Source organism: Phalaenopsis equestris, unplaced genomic scaffold, assembly GCF_001263595.1.
Source record: "Phalaenopsis equestris unplaced genomic scaffold, ASM126359v1 Scaffold000690, whole genome shotgun sequence".
Lineage (NCBI taxonomy): Eukaryota > Viridiplantae > Streptophyta > Magnoliopsida > Asparagales > Orchidaceae > Phalaenopsis > Phalaenopsis equestris.
Genome location: NW_018165130.1, coordinates 452,250 through 470,006, shown reverse-complemented (window position 1 = coordinate 470,006; position 17,757 = coordinate 452,250). Strand labels below are relative to the sequence as shown.

Here is a 17,757-nt window from a genome sequence, read left to right as displayed (position 1 = left end):
TATATATATATATATATAATATTTTGCTAGTTTTGTATGTAAAAGTGTTTCTCTTTTTAAGTATGTATCCTTTTTGTTGCGAGGAAAGATTTGAATGGTATTAATGCTAACATAAAAAATACATGGAATTAGTTTTATGCTTAGAAGTGCAAATTGACTTCACCTTTTCAACTATTTTTCAAAATGGAAAAGAAAATCCTCGAATTTTCTCCCCTCACTCTGCCGTCCTCCTCAGGAACACCGCTCTGCCTCCGTACTAGCATCTCCTGCCCCGATCCGCCACGCAGACCTAAAATGATTTGGCACCCACCACTAATCTACCATTAAAGCCACGCGTCCGTTTTATACTTTGTGTTGCAAGTTATGGTCTTTTTTACTGGTCCTGTTAGGGAACTCCAGTGGACCAAGGACAATGGAGCAAGGTAAAAGCCAAAGAAAACCGCGGCTCAAACCCATTCCGTCACCATGCTTGGAGATCTTTTTCTCTAAAAGGTTCGTTTCAACTCATCTCCGTTTCTCTCTGGTGCGTCTTCCGGTGGAAGATAGCTTTCCAGTTTTAGCCCTTGTGATCTTTGAAAGAAAGGGGAGGCGGGAGATCTGATATTCCTCTGCACTCTCCATTTAAGGAAATCCCCCTTCCTCACAGATCGATCATCTTCGATCTAAGGTATGAAATAACCATCGCCGTTTTTATTAAAATTTAACTGTCTTATTCATTCGATACGTTGTAAAAGGTGAGAAATTTCTTCTTATTCTTATTATTTTTTTCCTTTTCTCTGCTGTTCTTTAATTTGCGCGATCGGTAGGTGAACGGATTTTTGTTGGGTCGACGTAGCTAACCTTTGGAATTTCCAGCTTATTATTGTCTGATCGCTGGAATTTTTTGGTAATCGAGCTTTCATTCTGGTTGGTGCTGTTGTTCGTGAGAGTCTTATCTTTCTTCGGAGAAACATTAATTTACTTTGTATCATGATCCATAGTTTTTTTTTCCCCTAGATTGACAGCTTTCTTTCGATTTTGTTTGGGTGATTTTTGTTTGTTTTTACTGCATATTGTTTGTAGATAAATGCTGAAGATAACCGTGTTTTCTTTCTTCCTGGAAATATGAAAAGCAAATGTTGGGGGTAATTGTTTAATGCATTTTTTTTTTTCAGTTATAGAAAAAAAAAATCTTTGAACGAGCAAAATATTTGGCGTTGATCAATATTTCAGTTTATTAATGTAAATCAACTTGTCTGTAGATAGGCTATTGAAAAAAAAAGGGCTCCTTATGGTACCACCTGGTTAACATTCTCTATTTTATATAGAACTGGCATGTCTTCATCCATATGCCCGCCATCATCAGATCCATATAAAGTAGTTGCATGAATGATTTTCTTAATTTACACTGTAGGAGAGTGCCTTTTAGAGATGATTCAAATTTCTGATTTTTTTACTTTAAAGAGTATTACATATATTGAGAGCTTCATAATGTTATGCATTTCAGCAGTTTTTAAGTGATTTCATTCAAGTTTAATTTTTGTTCTTCCCAAATACCTTGGCAGAAAAAAATGGTTATGGAAGTACTCGGGGCAGATATCACCCCTGGGCAGGCAAAAACTGCAATTGATGAGGATGGAAGTGTGGAAAGAAATAGAAGGATTAATAAGGCTGATGGCTCAGACAAGTCTGATTTAGTGGATGGTTCAACTATGGTGAATGGAGAGACTAAAGAAGTTGAACATGCGCTTGATTCTGTGGTCCCTAAGGATGCTATAGATGAGTGGCCTGAAGATAAGCCAACACATGAATTCTATTTTATTAGATACAGATCTTATGAGGATCCAAAGTTGAAAGCAAAAATAGAAAATGCTGATAAGGAGGTTCAAAGGAAAACTCAAGCCCGGATGCAGATCACAGAGGCATTGAGGGAAAAAAGGGTAGGTTATAATTTAATTAGTTAATCCCCGATTCATACATTTTATCTTCTCTTTTCATGATATTGGAAGCAGAAAAGTTTATAACCTTATGCACTGTTAGTGTTTCTTAAGCATATTTGGCTTTTTTTTTTTTTAGCATAAACTGGCACTTTTTCTCTAATGGTATGTGATTATCTGTTGCATGACCACTAAGACATTCTGTGACTTTTTGTAGTCTGAAAAAGCTGATCTGATCTCACAATTAAAACCATTGCAAGAAGAAGAAAGGCAGTTCCGGGCAGTTATGGATGGAAAAAGAAAGGAAATGGAACCTCTTCAAACTGCTTTGGGCAAGCTTCGGGGTACAAAAAATGCTGCAACAGAAAAAGGTGCAGGGTTGTGCTCTTCAGAGGAAGAGCTTAATGAAACTGTGAGTGCTAGCTGCTTGATTTCAAGCAATGTTTCTAGTTCTTTAGCACATTAGCAAAACACCTGATTTTTCTTCAACAGATCCATAGCTTGCAGTACTGCATTCAACATGAAAGCAATACCTTGGCTGTGGAGAAACAGCTGCTTAAAGAAATCAAACAACTTGAAGCGTCAAGGGAGAAAGTTATTGCTAATGCTGCCTTGAGGGCTAAAATTCAAGAGTCTTATGGTCAGAGAGATGCCATCCAGGATCAAGTTAAAGTGAGTTTGATTTTGATGCACTTTGATATGCATCTTGACCTAGTTTGATATTCTTGCATGCTCTAGAATTTGAGTTTCTAATCAATCTGAAAATTTCAGCTAATAGGCGCTGATATTGATGGAGCAAGAAAAGAACAACAAGGAATCAGGTCAAAAATCCAGCATCTGGAGGAAAAGCTAAATAGTGTAAGGGCGGAGCTTGATTCCTTACAAAATGAACTAGTAGCCATCAATGAAGCTAGGGACAAGGCGTATCAGGCATTTACCTTGCTAAGGAAGGAACGAGATGAGTTGGTAAAATCTGATCCATAAGCATACTTGACATGATATCATGATTTTGATCATAAATATTTTTATTTTCATAAGCGTAAATAGCAATTTTTAACTTTCCATTAATTTTTATATTATATAATAGCAAAATGAACAGTTTTTGTGGAGCCCGTCTCTCTGAGCATGTAATATTTTATAATGTTAATTCTTGAATCTCTATTTGATGGCGGCATAGCTTCCTGAAAGTAATCATTGAGCGAAGAGTGCTTTCTAATTATATATAATCATACCAATATATCAGTTCACTCTAATTTTTAATTTTTAACTGTACTGTAATAAAAGGATTATTCTTTTTCTTTTTTTTTGAAATGAATAGAAGATTTTAAAGTTCCATTTAGAATCATTTGTTGGCTTCCAGTCATGTTACTTGGGACATTTAGGAAATACATGTTTCTCGTACTAATGTTGTTTTTACAGACAGATCCTCTTTGTCTTTCAAAGTAGTTTAAAAAATAATAATATTTATTTACTTCATTTTATAGTTACTATTCTTTTATTTATGGTCAGGCGTGATTTTTTTCCTCATAACGTTAGTTTAGAATTTAGTATTGATTATTTGCATCATTGGTTTAAATAACTTTTATCCAATTCAATGTCTCTTTTAGGTTCAACATTGATATGGGCTTCGATTGATCCAGTTATGACGGATTGCTAAACCTCATCTTGTTTCCCCTCCCATTGCTTCAGCCCTCCAAAGAGATGAAGACGATTTTGAGCTCAAGAGGCTTTTGTAATTTGAGAGGTGAGGTTGGGGTCAGCGGATGGCTCGGGGTGAGAGTAAAAGAAGGGGAGAGAATGGTACTTGGCTTAGACACCAATTAGTAGAGGGAGAGAGGCTATAGCGTTGTATCCATGGAGATGAAAAGGAGAGGGAAGAGAGGAGAGTCGAATAAGGTGCGAAGGATTTTATTTGCTCTCTATGGCTTGCCTAGACATGACCGCCCTCTCTCTCTCTCTCTCTTTCTCTCGTTATGGCTAACCTATGTTTTATCTTGAGCTGTTGATCATCTTTTACCTCAACTCCCCACTCTGATCACGGCAATCATTAGCTTCACATTTATTGTTCCTTTTCATCTTCAGGGAGGTATTAAGCCATGCAAATGGAAATTAGATCATGTTGAACAGTCTATCACCGTCCGATAGATCGCCACTTACAGTAGTTATTCAAGGCATTTTAATGATAGAATCTTGAGTTGGTTGACCAACAATGAAATTTCTAGACAACAGCAAGCAGACAAAACATTTAGCTATGAGTGAGTTAGTTAAATTGGTTTGCAGGCTTTACATTTCAACACAATAATTAAGCATTTAACATGACAAGAACTCAACATATAGTGAGCAACTAACACAAAAATCAACAAATTACTGGGCTGAATCGATAAACACTTGAACTGTGAAGTAAGTAGAGTTTTCTAAGTAAAAATATACTAAGATTAAAGAGATGAGCATTGATTCAAGTAGGAAAATTCACTCTAATGCTAAACTGATCCTTGCCGCCATTACATCGGTTAATCTCATCCACTTTTAACTCCTGTGGCTTGAAATTTTTATGTGGTCAGAAAGCTTAATGCTGCTGCAATTGGAGAGGGTAATTGAGTTAGAAGCTAGATGATGGCTGTTGATGAGAGGAGAAAAGGGTGAGATTATGATCATTTGCTTTACTGATGGAGAAAGAGGTCATGACTTAGCTAATCATGGAGAGTATAGAGAAAGGGAAGAGAATGGAATATAATTAAGATGGAAGGTTTCCTTTAATCCACCATTCCAATAATAGGCTCATTTCATCTAAATGGCCTCCATGTATAAGGCTCATGAACATGCATTTAATGCAAAAAAATTATAATCATGAAAGAATGATAAAGTTAAATGATCAAAGTAACTAATAATAACATGAAGCGGCTCAACTCAATTAGTTGGGATTGCGGTTATTAAAGCTAAACTAGTAAAAAGTAGGCTTACATGTTTTGTGCATGTAACCAATAATATGAGTAGAACAATTAGTGGGGAATGATTGAAATGAACATGGTTAGACCAAAGGTTGTATGAATAGTTTTTGTGCAAAATAGATTTAACACCTCACATGGCATTTAACAAGAATGGATGAGGAATCAGTTTACGTGAAGACAACACTATATTGTTGGGGTAAGGTAATTGATGGCGCCCCTTTAATAGATTGTCACATGGCATAAAATTGAGATGTCAGGTGGCATAAAATTTTAATGAACAGTTCCTTAGACATTATGATGAATTGGTTTTGCGAAAGTAGCTGAAATTGGCAAGTGTTACTTCATTGGCACTTACTCTTCGAAAATTAATGCACATCCCGCCAAGATCATGCATATTAAGAGATCTAATACATACCTTAAGACAATGAACCATATAACCCATGCGTTTATACGAATCATGATCAAAGTATTGGGAATTAGACAAGTAAAAGATATGGGTTTAATTTTTAATTTGAATTTTGATATTTGGCCGAGAATTTGACAATTGACAATGTCGGGTGTTGTTTTTGTAATAAGGCTAGAGTTGCGTTATGATAATTTTGCTTGAGCATTCATATCCTACAACTATAAATCATAATACAGAAATATAGGATGGAGCTTAACGACACAAAATAAGGATAGAAGGTCTAACATTAGTATATAACAATAGTATATGACAAGTTTAGATTTTAGCTAAGCAATGCATCATATGCTTTTTTTTTGCAGGCAAGGTGTAGAATTTGATCTTTATTTTCTTAAACAAAGCTTTAATAAAAATCATCTTTGTATAAATTAAAGGTTTTGTTTTCAGATTGATGCCGACTTTGAGATGTCATTTGCATTTTATATGATTTTCTTCCATTCATTTTTTATTCCATTGAATTATTTTTATCATAACAAAATTATTATTATTGAGAATTGATACGCTATCAACAAATTTCCATCCTTCGGCACGAATCTCAAAGCATGACATGGATATCAGGGCGATTTTTTGGATATGAAATTTGAAACTTCGATTTAAAGTTATCCACTTCCTTGAATTCAACAAACTTAACAATAAATTGCTCAGTTCGACGAGTTAGACCCAATGGCACCAAAATCGGTCCAACTCGAGTTAAATCATGCCCCGTTCAAGCTAATGATGTCCGTAGGCTAGAAGGGCCCAAGTTGGGAACTGCACAAGCTATGAACCACTAAGTTGTAGCTGGTCACATATGCCTTAATAACTTGTGTGATGGTTTTCCGTGCATTGCTAAGACGTTAAATTAATACTCTATCACCATGAACCTTTTAGCACACATCTATTTGACGTCGTCTGTAGGAAGCAAATTCTCGTTTGACGCTGTCTTCAGCTCTAAGACATTGAGCCCCTACTTTGTTTTCCAATGATGATCATCCAACCGGTGAAAGAATCTTTTTTGCATCTTGAAGATCATCTCTAAATCATTCTTCGGTGTGAGGGGCAACCTTCATTGCAGTCTCGAAGGGTTGATCACGTTGATGTCCAGGGCGCGATTGTAGTTGGATAGTCTTCTTACATTCTATGTAGATACAGTCTTTCACAATTTCTTCCAGGATGGAGGGCAACTTCACTGCGGTTCCAAAGTTTGATCATGTTACGGCCCCGGGCACGGCCGTGATAGGTTAATCATCGCACATTTCATTCAGGCAACAAGTCTTTGAAAATCACTTCTAGATTAGAGGCAATCTTTATCACAAATAATGCTTTCTTAGCATCCTCTCACCTTACTAGAGTTTCTCTTCAACCAGATCAGGAAGCCAATCTCTTCAAGGCTCGATACATGAGATTTTTAACAAGCTCGTGTGGAAAATACCCTTGTCGAGGGACAACAAATTCAAAAGCAGTAGCTAGCAAGTTGCCAAATATCATTCTTGAGTATGGGTGCAACTATATATTTAAGAACATACAGTCCATTATGATCTACGCCTCAGTCTTAATAAATGCAGAGCATCTCTGACACCTCTTCTGGGCTTGATCACAAGGGGATTCAATTCGACCTTTTGCATCACAGACTAGTCGTCAAGTAGAAGTTTCAACTAATAACTTCGGAAAGGTCAAAAATATTTGGTAAATTTCTCTAGAACTCTTCAAAAACATATTATAGTTGTCAAACAAAAACTTCAACCAACAACCTGAGACGAGTCAACCATCCTTGATGATTTTATATGACCTTGTTCATAACTGGTTAATTTTGTCGAGCATCTTCAGATATACAACCCAAGACAGGTCTTGCATCATTTATGAATTCTCCTTTCAATTCTGCTCTAACACAATCTACAGTCATCAAACTGACGCATTTCGACTAATAGCCTAGGAAAAGTCAAACATTTGTAGTGGCAGACAAAGTCTCCACACATACATTTCGAAGTCGTGCCCAAGAGACAAAACTCGATGAGAAGATACGGTGCTCCTAGAAGACAAGCCTAAGAGGCAAGTCTCGAAGAAAAGCTATAAGCCTAAGTGACAAAATTCAATGGGAAGCTACGGTGCTCCTAGGATATAAGCCTAGAAGACAAATCTTGATGGGAAGCTATCATGTATTTGGAAGTCGAGTCCAAGAGGCAGAACTTGATGGGAAGATATGATACTTGTGGAAGTCGAGCACAGAAGACAAAATTTGATAGTAAGCTACCATTCCCCTAGAAGAAGAGCCTAAGACACAATTCTTGATAGGAAGCTAGTAATGGACAAGTTCCTCGCTAAAAAGTCTCCATGAGAGCAAATGATTGACAAAATTTTCACTCAAAGACCTCAGAAAATTATAAGTCATAGAAGACACAGATACATCAAATTCCTTAGAACTTTACGAGTCTTAGAAGATACCGACACATCTCAAGCTCTTAAAAGGCATAAGCTTAAGAAGACATAAATCTCAGAAGATATAAGTCTAAGAGGACACAAACATAAGAAGACACGAGTTTCAAAAGGTACGTGATTCCTTTTTATATAGTGTCCTTGCTAACTTTGATTACAGACTTTCGCATGTTTGAGAAACAAAGGAACCTCAGAAGGCAGAAGCCTAGAGGTCGACCTCAACATGTACCCTAGAAGTAAAACAATGAAGTCCCATAAGTTGGGCGACATCATCGTAGAATTTGATTAACTATAAGTCAAAAAGAAAGAGAAAAGCAAATTTACAAGCAACGACAAAGACTTACAAGGAAATACATTGTCATCATCTACAAATGCTACATCAAATGATTAAAAAGTCGTAAAATCAACAAACACTGATATAATGGCCACAATAGGTCAGAATCTTCAAGTGGTGGCAGATCGCCTCCTCAAAATTTTGGTATTTTTGCTGATCTTCAGGTGGACGAGATTATCCAGACATTGCCTCCACAAAAGCATGAAATCTCCTCCAAAAGTGCATTCGAAAAACTCCATTTCTTAATTGCCTCCAGAATGTGCGACAGGAATCTCACTTGGAATGCATGATAACAACTCGTAAGAAGATCATGAAAGAAGATCCCGGAGGTTCTACTGGGCAGGGTTTGGGATAACTTTCAGAACAACTTTCTTCTTCACCGTAATAATAAAGAAGATTCTGCGAGTCGCTTCTTGGGCAAGGACGGAGACAATTTCTTCTGCACCACGACCCGCAAGAAGATCGTGAAAGAAGACTCTGAAGATCCTGCGAGATTGGGTCAGGGGTAACTTGAAGAAAAACTTTCTTCTGCACTGCAACCAGAAAGAAGATTGCAAAGAAGTTCCAGAGGTCCTGTTGAGCCGGGTCGGGGATAACTTTCAGTATGATTTTCTTCTATTTCTCTACAAAAGAAAACCATTAAAGGAAATCCTGGAGGTCCTGTTGGGTAGGGTCAGATAACTTTCAAGACGAATTTCTCCTGATTCTCCACGAGAGAAGACTGCGAAAAAAAATCCCGGAGGCCCTGCTGGACAAGTTCGGGGATAACTTTCAGGAAGGCTTTCTCCTAATTCTCCACGAGAGAAGATCATGAAAGGAAATCCTAAAGGTCATGTTGGGTAGGTTCGAGGATAACTTTTAGAATGACTTTCTCCAACTCCATGAAAAAAGATCGCGAAAGAAAATGCTGGAGGTCCTGCTGGGTTGGGTAAAGGATAAACTTTAGAACAACTTTCTCTAGCTCCTCCAAGAAAGAAAACCGCTAAAGGAAATCTTTGAGGTCCTACTTGGCAGGATGGGGGATAACTTTCAGGACGACTTTCTGCTACTTATCTACAAAAGAAAATAGCGAAATAAAATTCAGGAGGTTTTGTTGGGCAGGGTCGGGGATAACGTTCAAGACGATTTTCTTCTGCGTCTTCGCGAAAGAAGAAGGATTAAGTGGAAATCTCAGATCGCCTGCTGGCAGAGATGAAGACATTCTTTTTTTCTCTTCTCCGCTCTCTCTCCCTCTCTTGGGACTAAATTTCTCTCCCTCTTTTTCTTCTACTCCCTCTTTTGAATTTTTTTTTTCTCATTTCGGCCTCTATTTATACAATCGAAAAGGTTTTAGTGATTAAATGCTTCATAAATAAATAAATAAATAAAATCGAAATCTTCCTAAATTCTTTCGTCTTTTTCCTTCCAAATTAAAAAATATATGTTTTTTTATTGTCCGTTTGTCCGTCATTCCCAATTATGAGAATATTTTTTTCTCTATTTTTGCATGCTGTCTATTTCAAGTTTGAAGGAAAATTTTTTTTTGGCGCTACAAAGGGTTTTCTAACGCGGATGGGAGCATTGGAGGAAAGTATGCATGGCCAACTAAATTGGGAAAACTTTGTTACTTTGTATAAAAGTATTATATATTATCCTATGAAAAGATGAATTATATATATATATATATATATATAGATATATATATATCTATATATATATATATATATATATGTAATTTTCTCTAAAATGAATATATATATAATTTCATCTTTTCATATGAAAAAGGGCCCACTACTTTAATATTTTTGGACGACAAAATTGGTCTCGTCAGAAAATAGGGGGCGACTAATATGTCTTCAATAAATTCCCATCCTCCGGCATGAATCTCAAGGCATATCACGGAACTTGGGATGATTTTTTGGGAAGAAATTTTTCGAACTTCGAATAAAAGTCATCTGAAGCTCTGATTTCAACAAACTTACAATCAAACTGACCAGATCGATGAGTGAGATCCAAAGGTACCAAAATTTGTTCAATCCAAACTAAATCTAGCTCGAACAGACCATTAAACTTATTTTGGAAGTTTCCCCGACATATTTGGAAGTTCAAACGGATGTCGAATTCAGCGAGTTTATAGTCGAATCGAGCGTTTTAAGAAGAAGAATCTAACGAGCCCAAGATCGCTCAATTCTGTCATCGTTAAGACACTCAAATTTCCATCAAATATTATCTGATTGAGGGAATCTCTCCAGACCGTCTGACTTGAGTGGCTTATTTTCTTTCGTTAATTTCAATCAGAACTCTATAAATAAAGTCCTAACCTTCTCTTGAGAGAGAGAGAGAGCTTGAAGCCTAAACAAGACTAAAGTTTAGAGAATGAGCTGAAGTTCAGCATCACTTCACAGCCGACCACCACTTGCTGCCAGTCACCGATCACCGCTTGTCAGCTTTTATCGATCACTATCCACTGTCGCTCTCTTTTTATAATAAGTTCATCTACGTATCGACTTTGTAGTTTGGAAGATTGCATAACCCTTTCCAACTTGGGACAGGGGACTCTACTTGTATTTTTCAGTTTATAGTGGATCTCTTCAACTGGGTCAAACCCTCTGGTTTTTTTCTTTCCGGGTTTTCTACGTAAAAACTTTTGGTGTTTCTACTAGTTTTCTTTCATCTGAATGTGTAATGAATTCTTGTACAACACTAACATCATATTTTGAGCCGTACTTGATTGTCATTTTGCGTTATTCTACACTTTTTTTTGATGGGTGAATTCAAATGATCTAGAACAGATGATATATATATATATAAACAAATTTCTTATAAAACAAGGTCTCAAGAAAATAAAATTTTTTGAGAGATTACTTTTAATAAATTCTTCAGGGTGAGATGTTTTGATAGGCGTCCGAGGACTGAATATGGCACAAGAAAGTGATTGATTTTCACAAATTTGTTGCATCTGTCCAAGAGAATTCAACACTAAACCAAAACCCTTATAGCGTGACATTCACCACCAAATCTTGTTATATCAGAATAAAATTTGTAAACTATTCTGTAAATCTCAAGTGTTTGGAAAACGTTCTTAAAGCTAAATTAAACCTACAAAAGTGAGAATTTAGTTGGTTTTTATTAAATGATATAATATTTAGTTGTTTCAGTGCAAATTAACTAGCAAATACAACGTGATATACAGCAATCTCAACCAAATGTGTAAATTAATGCAAATAAAACCCTAACTAGTAAGTTACTAGCCAATATGGTATCATCTGTTCTAGATCATTTGAATTCAGATAACCAAATATGGTATTTGGCAGAGGCCCAAATACTGATTTCTCATGCACTAGGTCCTATGATGAGAGCCCGCGCCATGTGCCTAAATATTCGAGAACTTAGAGCCACTGAGGATCGAACCCGTGACCTGAGGTTTTGGTTATCTAATTCAAACTTAGCGACACTAATATATATAATTATGTACTTATAAATAATAACAACGACAACAACAATAACAAAAACAACATTAATACTAATACTAATTCTAATAATATTTTTACTTTTTCACAAATATTCTATTTATAAATGTTAAGCTGGCCAGCTCAAAATAAGTGCTGGAACCTTTAGTCATTATTTGACAGGATCTATTTGCCTTAACTTTTTGAGCAAATAAGCTTATATTGAATGTAAAATATAATATGTAATTATAAGAATATTAAATTACTTTTTTCATTAATTTTTACAAGTGAAAAGTAAAAAAATAAATAAGATTTTTAAATGACTATTAAATACTGATTAACTTTTAAGTTTTTTTATATTTAAAACATTATATATTATCACCTGACACTCACCAAAGAAATTTTTTGCTTTCTGTGACCTGTATTTATATAGCATCCATTCCTAACAATTATTTTGGCTATATATTAGCATTTGAATGTGAAATTGGCTCAGAATAAATTATTACAGAGGTTTCCTTAAGCAGAGAAATTTTAAGCTATCTTCATCGCTTGCTACCTCTCCCTGTTGATTTCAGGCTCATGTCAAGTTCATGTCATCTGTAGTTAGCTGACCATAATCAAACAAGCATTTCGTTAGAAATTTAAGAAACTCGAGCAGTCTTTGTGCCAAGGTAAATGGTTGTGGCATTTGCCATGTATTTTTATAATTTTCATAGGGCTAGCAGGCTTATTTTATAAATATTGATGCATTGCTTGCCATTTATTGAAATTATTCCTATATCTTTTACTATATTATTGATAAATTGTTCACACTACAAATCTGACATGTAAATAATAGAGGAGCATAAGAACCACCGCAGTATATTATGTAGTTTTAGTCTAAGTGTTGTAATTTTCTTGAATTAATAAGAAGAGGGTTGATTGGAATTGCATTTAGTTTTAAGTTAGAAGTTATAATTGTTTAATATATTTGTATATTATGCATTTTGTGTGCACTTGCATATCCATGCATATGTAAGAGAGTGTGTACGAGCATGCCCGTGCTTGTGTGTGCTTTTGATGGGAGATCTACTACACTTCACATTAAACACTCTATAGTAATGAAATATACTGTTACATTGTAGTCATTCTTTTTATTGCCTAATCACATCATGCCAAGTCAAATCATATGATTTTGCAACCCTACCTAACTTACTACCCAACGTCAGAATTGCAACATGGTAGTTCGAGTTGATTTTTGCATGTATAAAACCTAGAAGGGGTTAAGCTAGAAATTGAAATGCATGAAGAGAGAGTTCTAAAACTATTTTAAGGGGTAATATTTGTTGAACTTAAATGTTCAATATCTGAAATATTACTTTTTGTATAAGTAATCAATGAACCCTTCAGTGGTTTATGCTGTGTGATGGATTCTCTGGACCACCATTATATCAATTAGCCTTAATTTACTAATATAAGGAAGATTTTAATAAAAGTTCTAGCAGATGGAAAATGGTATGATCTCATCCTTAAAATGTTATATCGCCATTCTCATATTGGTTAATTCATTTGTGGATGTCAAATTTGCAATTTCCTGATTGAAGATGCATGATTTACTTATTGCTGGTGGAGAAAAAAGAAATCGGACATATGGCTCAAAGAAAGTACCTGTGATTCAAAGAAAAATTAGTATGTTACAAACCCGCATCTTGGTCACCTAAACCATAAAAAGCTTTACATCTCCAATGTTGGGAGATAATGACAAACTTATTCTAAACATATAGCACATGCTATAAATAAGAGACCTATTTATGATAGTGTTATAGCAAGGGAACCCAACATGAGAAGGCTACTATGTTTTTATTCCTACTAATAAACATAAAGTGTACCAAGTTAATGTTGATTCCATTAATGCAGGGTTTGAATAGATTTGATGTATTCAGCTTTACTCTTATATTTGTTGAGGCTTTGCATAACATAAATTTATAATATTGAGAAAATTTCAGAGCGAATTAACTACTACGTATCTGTTCTTTAAGATATCCGTATTGTCATTTGTCAAAATTTTAGAGAGAGCTGAACTAGATCCTTCTTTATGGGCTAAAACCAGGAATGCAAAACCGTAGGTTGTTGTTTATGGTTTGTAGGAATGTTGCCTGCATGGCTTCCTCTACCGTTTGTTGATTCAAATTTGACTTTAAACTCCTAGAAACATATAACAGCCAGTGTAACAACAATAGGTCATCATCTTCATTGTTAGTTTATTCTCAATTATTTGAGATTAGCTCAAAAGATTCATGCTAGCTTCAAATATTGTTCAAAAGGAATTTTAAAGTCATTACATTGCTGACCCCAGGGTGTAAACAAGTTGAGCCGAGCTCGAGTCATGCCTAACTCGAGTTTGGCTCGTCTATCAAAATGCAAGTTCAAGCTTGAGCTCTGCTTGCTAGCTACAGCCAAATAGGTCACCAGGGAAGGCATTAATGCCTGGAGCAGTGTCACGGCAGCTTGCCTGAGAAGGCATTAGCATGGCCATCATAATCGAGCCGACTCGTTAGTCGACAAGCCAAGTATAGGCAAGCTTGAACTCGAGCTGATTTAATAAATGTTTTCCTAGTTACCTGTAAGAATACACAGTTTTAGAGTCCCACTAGCTTAGGTAAACCGAACTGCTTTTCTGAGGTTTCTTTTTTTAAGAGAAATGAGGAAATTACTTGGATAGCGAGGAGTTTATAGTTTAAATTCGGTACCTGTAATTTAAATACTGTCTTCAGAAATTTTGTATTCACAAGCTTTATTTCCATAGCTAATTCAATACGCTTTGATTTTGGGACATAGTATGATAAATGTTGATTACTGATGGTGTGTTTAATTTTGCTGTTTCCAGAATGCATGTTTCTTCCAATACCGTTCACTCATGAACAATGTCAAGGGACTTTCTATAAACAAGGATATATTGGCACTTAAAGAGCTTTCTTTCAACGAGGTTTGTCTTATTGTGCAGGTTTTTTATTTTTTTCATATCCTTGGAGCTGAGTATTTGTAATAACCTGTATTATGATTTACTTCGTAAATCATCTCAGGTAGAGAAATTTATGTCGCAGTGGATCAATAGTAAAGCTTTTAGGGATGATTATGAAAAAAGGACACTGTCTTCATTGGATGCGAGGCAGTTGAGCAGGGATGGCAGAATGAGAAACCCTGATGAGAAACCAGTTATGTCTGTGGAACCGTTATATGTTGAACCAGAGAAAGAACCAATTAACTCCAGCCTGAAAAAGGTTGAAGCAGAGAAAGAACCATCTAAAGCCAGTGCCAAAAAAGAAAAAGGGAGTGTAATCCCTCCAAAGCATGAAGTCCGCAAGACTCAGGAAGAATTTATCATGAAACCGGTTGAAGCTGAGGCGCCAAAACAAGTGCGTGAGGCTGAAAACTCTAATGTGGGTGACAAGTCCCCTAAGAAACACTCAGAATCCAACGAGATTGATCCAGCAAAGCTGAAGGAGATGAAAAGAGAGGAAGAGATTGCCAAGGCTAAGTCTGCCATATCGGAAGAAGAAGTTAGCAGAGAAAGCTGCTACCAAGGCTGCAGTTAGGGCTCAAAAAGAAGCTGAAAAGAAGCAGAAGGCACGTATTTCTCACCCTTGTTTTGTTATTTTTCTCTATTTTGCCAATGGCAATATCTAGTGACAGTTTTTTAATGAGTCCGTCCTGCCATCTTTGCATGTCTGCAGGAAAAGGAGAAGAAGGCTAGAAAGAAATCTGGGGGGTCATCTTCACAACCTGCTGATGCTGAGCAATCAGAAACTGAGACCAAGGATACTGAACCAGACACGCAAGAGAAAACTAATGTGAATACTGAGATCTCTGCTCCAGAAAAGAGTAAGGATCAGTTTAAAGAGAAATCAATTCGATCACGTAGTCGATCAAAAGGTCTAAACCAAATGCCCAAGATCCTGAAGAAGAAGAAGCAACAACATTCATATTGGCTATGGGCAGCTCCTGCTGCAATTTGTGTTCTTCTGCTTGTAGTAAGTGGATATTACTATTCTCTCGTTAAAGGCCATTGAGTTGGAAAACCGCATCTCAGGATACAGGTCAAGTTTTGCAGTTTGGTTCAAATTTATCAAAAGCACTTACTTATAGATTGGAATTATAGTTCCATCTTTTTATACATGGTTGTGTTTGTGTGCAGTAGGTATGCTGCTGTTGCAGCATCTACTGCAGGCTGGCTATAGACATCATTTTTTCTTATGTCTTTCTTTGACCTCAACGGAACATGGAGCTTTTGCTTATTGTATTCTTTAAAACTTGTTTTGACACAATAAGACATCTGCCTGATTAATTCTATGCTCACGCTATGATGTTGAACTCTCTAGATCAGGAGTCAATTTCCTTCTGCGCTAATCAGTGACTTGATTATCTGTTTGGCGCAGCTGTAGATTCTCAGCTTTTCAGCTGTAGCTGCGCTGCCCCAGGAAGCAGCTGTGGGGAAGCAGCTGCGGGGAAGGCTGCGGGGAAGCTGACTGTCTGTTTGGTGCAGCTGCGGGAAAAATGCTATAGGGCAGCTGTTTCATGTAAAAATGACCAAACTGTCCCTGTTTGTTAAAACTGTTTTTAATTTTTGGTTTATTTGTATTAATTTGAGTGTGAAATACATAAAATTCAGAAAAATAGTATTTCTTTATAGAAAATTTTTTAAAAAATTTTTGTAATTTCGAATACCTATTTGAAAAAAAAGAAAATTTTGTTAAAAAATATTTTATATATTTTCAAACAGAATATTATTTATTTATAGAAAGTTTTTTAAAAATATAGTTTTTTGAAAAATATTTTTATCATGAGATCATGGTTTGTTGGACATTTCACATAAGTTTTTGAAAAATATTTAACATCTAAAATTACATATTTTGTTGGATAACACTTAATTTTTTAAGAGCATAATTCAACAAAAGTTTCTTGAAAACCCATTATAATCTAAACAGCTACCAAGTAAATGCAATTAATGATCATTCATAACCATTTATGAAAAGCTTTAATCCTTAATAAAGTTATTTATTACATCACCAGTGAAGTAAATTAATATCTCCTAACAAACACTCCTAATTTGACTGTTTTGTCATTATAAGAAATTGCAAATCAATCAAATATTAACCAACGCATTAGTAATTTGTTCTCGAATGGCCGCCATTTCAATTGCACCTTCCCCCTCCTTAGTACAAATGGTTGATTGTTCACTTTCATCTTGTTTTTCAGATGGGTCTTCAGTTATTTTATTTCCTGTTGATTTGCTTCAGCATTGAGGAAGTCAACGTCATATCGAGACGGGTGTCGCCTAATATAATTGTGTATTGTCATCGTCGCTATTACAATCTGAACCTGTTTTGGAAATGGGTAAGGAGGCATATCACGTAATATCACAAACTTCTTCTTCCAGACCCCAAATGTCCTCTCGATGACGCCTCGCAAAGAGGAATGTCTTTCGTTGAACACCTCCTTTCTGTTTCGTGTAACGTTACTTGCTCGTTCAAAATCAGGTATATGATATCTGGTATCAGGATATGGTTTGAGATATCCTCGTTGCAACGGATAACCAGCATCCACCAAATAATACTTGTCTGTAAGGTGTTGAACCATCAGTTTCACATTTTAAAAAAATACATTAATATTCTACTGTTGAACCTTCAGTTGCACCTTCCCCGACCTTCAGTCTCACATTTTAAAAAAACACATTTTAGCAAAATACAATTTTCAATGCCGCAACATACCTTGAGGAGGATGAGGAAAGCTATAATGGGGATTCCGTGTTGCACTCATGAAAATGAAAAAAAGACAGAGTTTAACGTGGTTCGGTCAAAATGTCCTATATCCACGGCAAAGTAGGCCAACAACTTTATTATAGCACCAAAGAGGAAGGTACAAAGCTTTGATTCATACATTACTCCCAACATAAACATAAAAAAAACAGCAGCATATATAGAAAAAAAGACACAGATTTAACGTGGTTCGGTCAAAACGACCTACATCCACGGCAAAGGAGGCCAACAACTTTATTATAGCACCATAGAGGAAGGTACAAAGCTTTGATTCATACATTACTCCCAACATAAACATAAAAAAAACAGCAGCATATATAGAAAAAAAGACAGATTTAACGTGGTTCGGTCAAAACGACCTACATCCTCGGCAAAGGAGGCCAGCAACTTTATTATAGCACCATAGAGGAAGGTACAAAGCTTTGATTCATACATTACTCCCAACATAAACATAAAAAAAA

At 35.9% G+C, this 17,757-nt stretch overlaps 1 protein-coding gene across 1 annotated transcript; it reads left to right on the top strand.

Moving 5' to 3' along the window:
• Nucleotides 1-451: 451 nt before the first annotated feature.
• LOC110030259 (proton pump-interactor 1-like) lies at nt 452-15,830 on the top strand. Its single transcript, XM_020732885.1, is given in 9 exon segments — nt 452-667; nt 1,545-1,919; nt 2,134-2,328; nt 2,409-2,588; nt 2,688-2,882; nt 14,368-14,466; nt 14,564-15,027; nt 15,029-15,107; nt 15,215-15,830. Coding segments are annotated over 8 exon segments (1,917 nt in total). The 5' UTR covers nt 452-667; nt 1,545-1,550; the 3' UTR covers nt 15,551-15,830.
• The last annotated feature ends 1,927 nt before the right edge of the window (nt 15,831-17,757 follow it).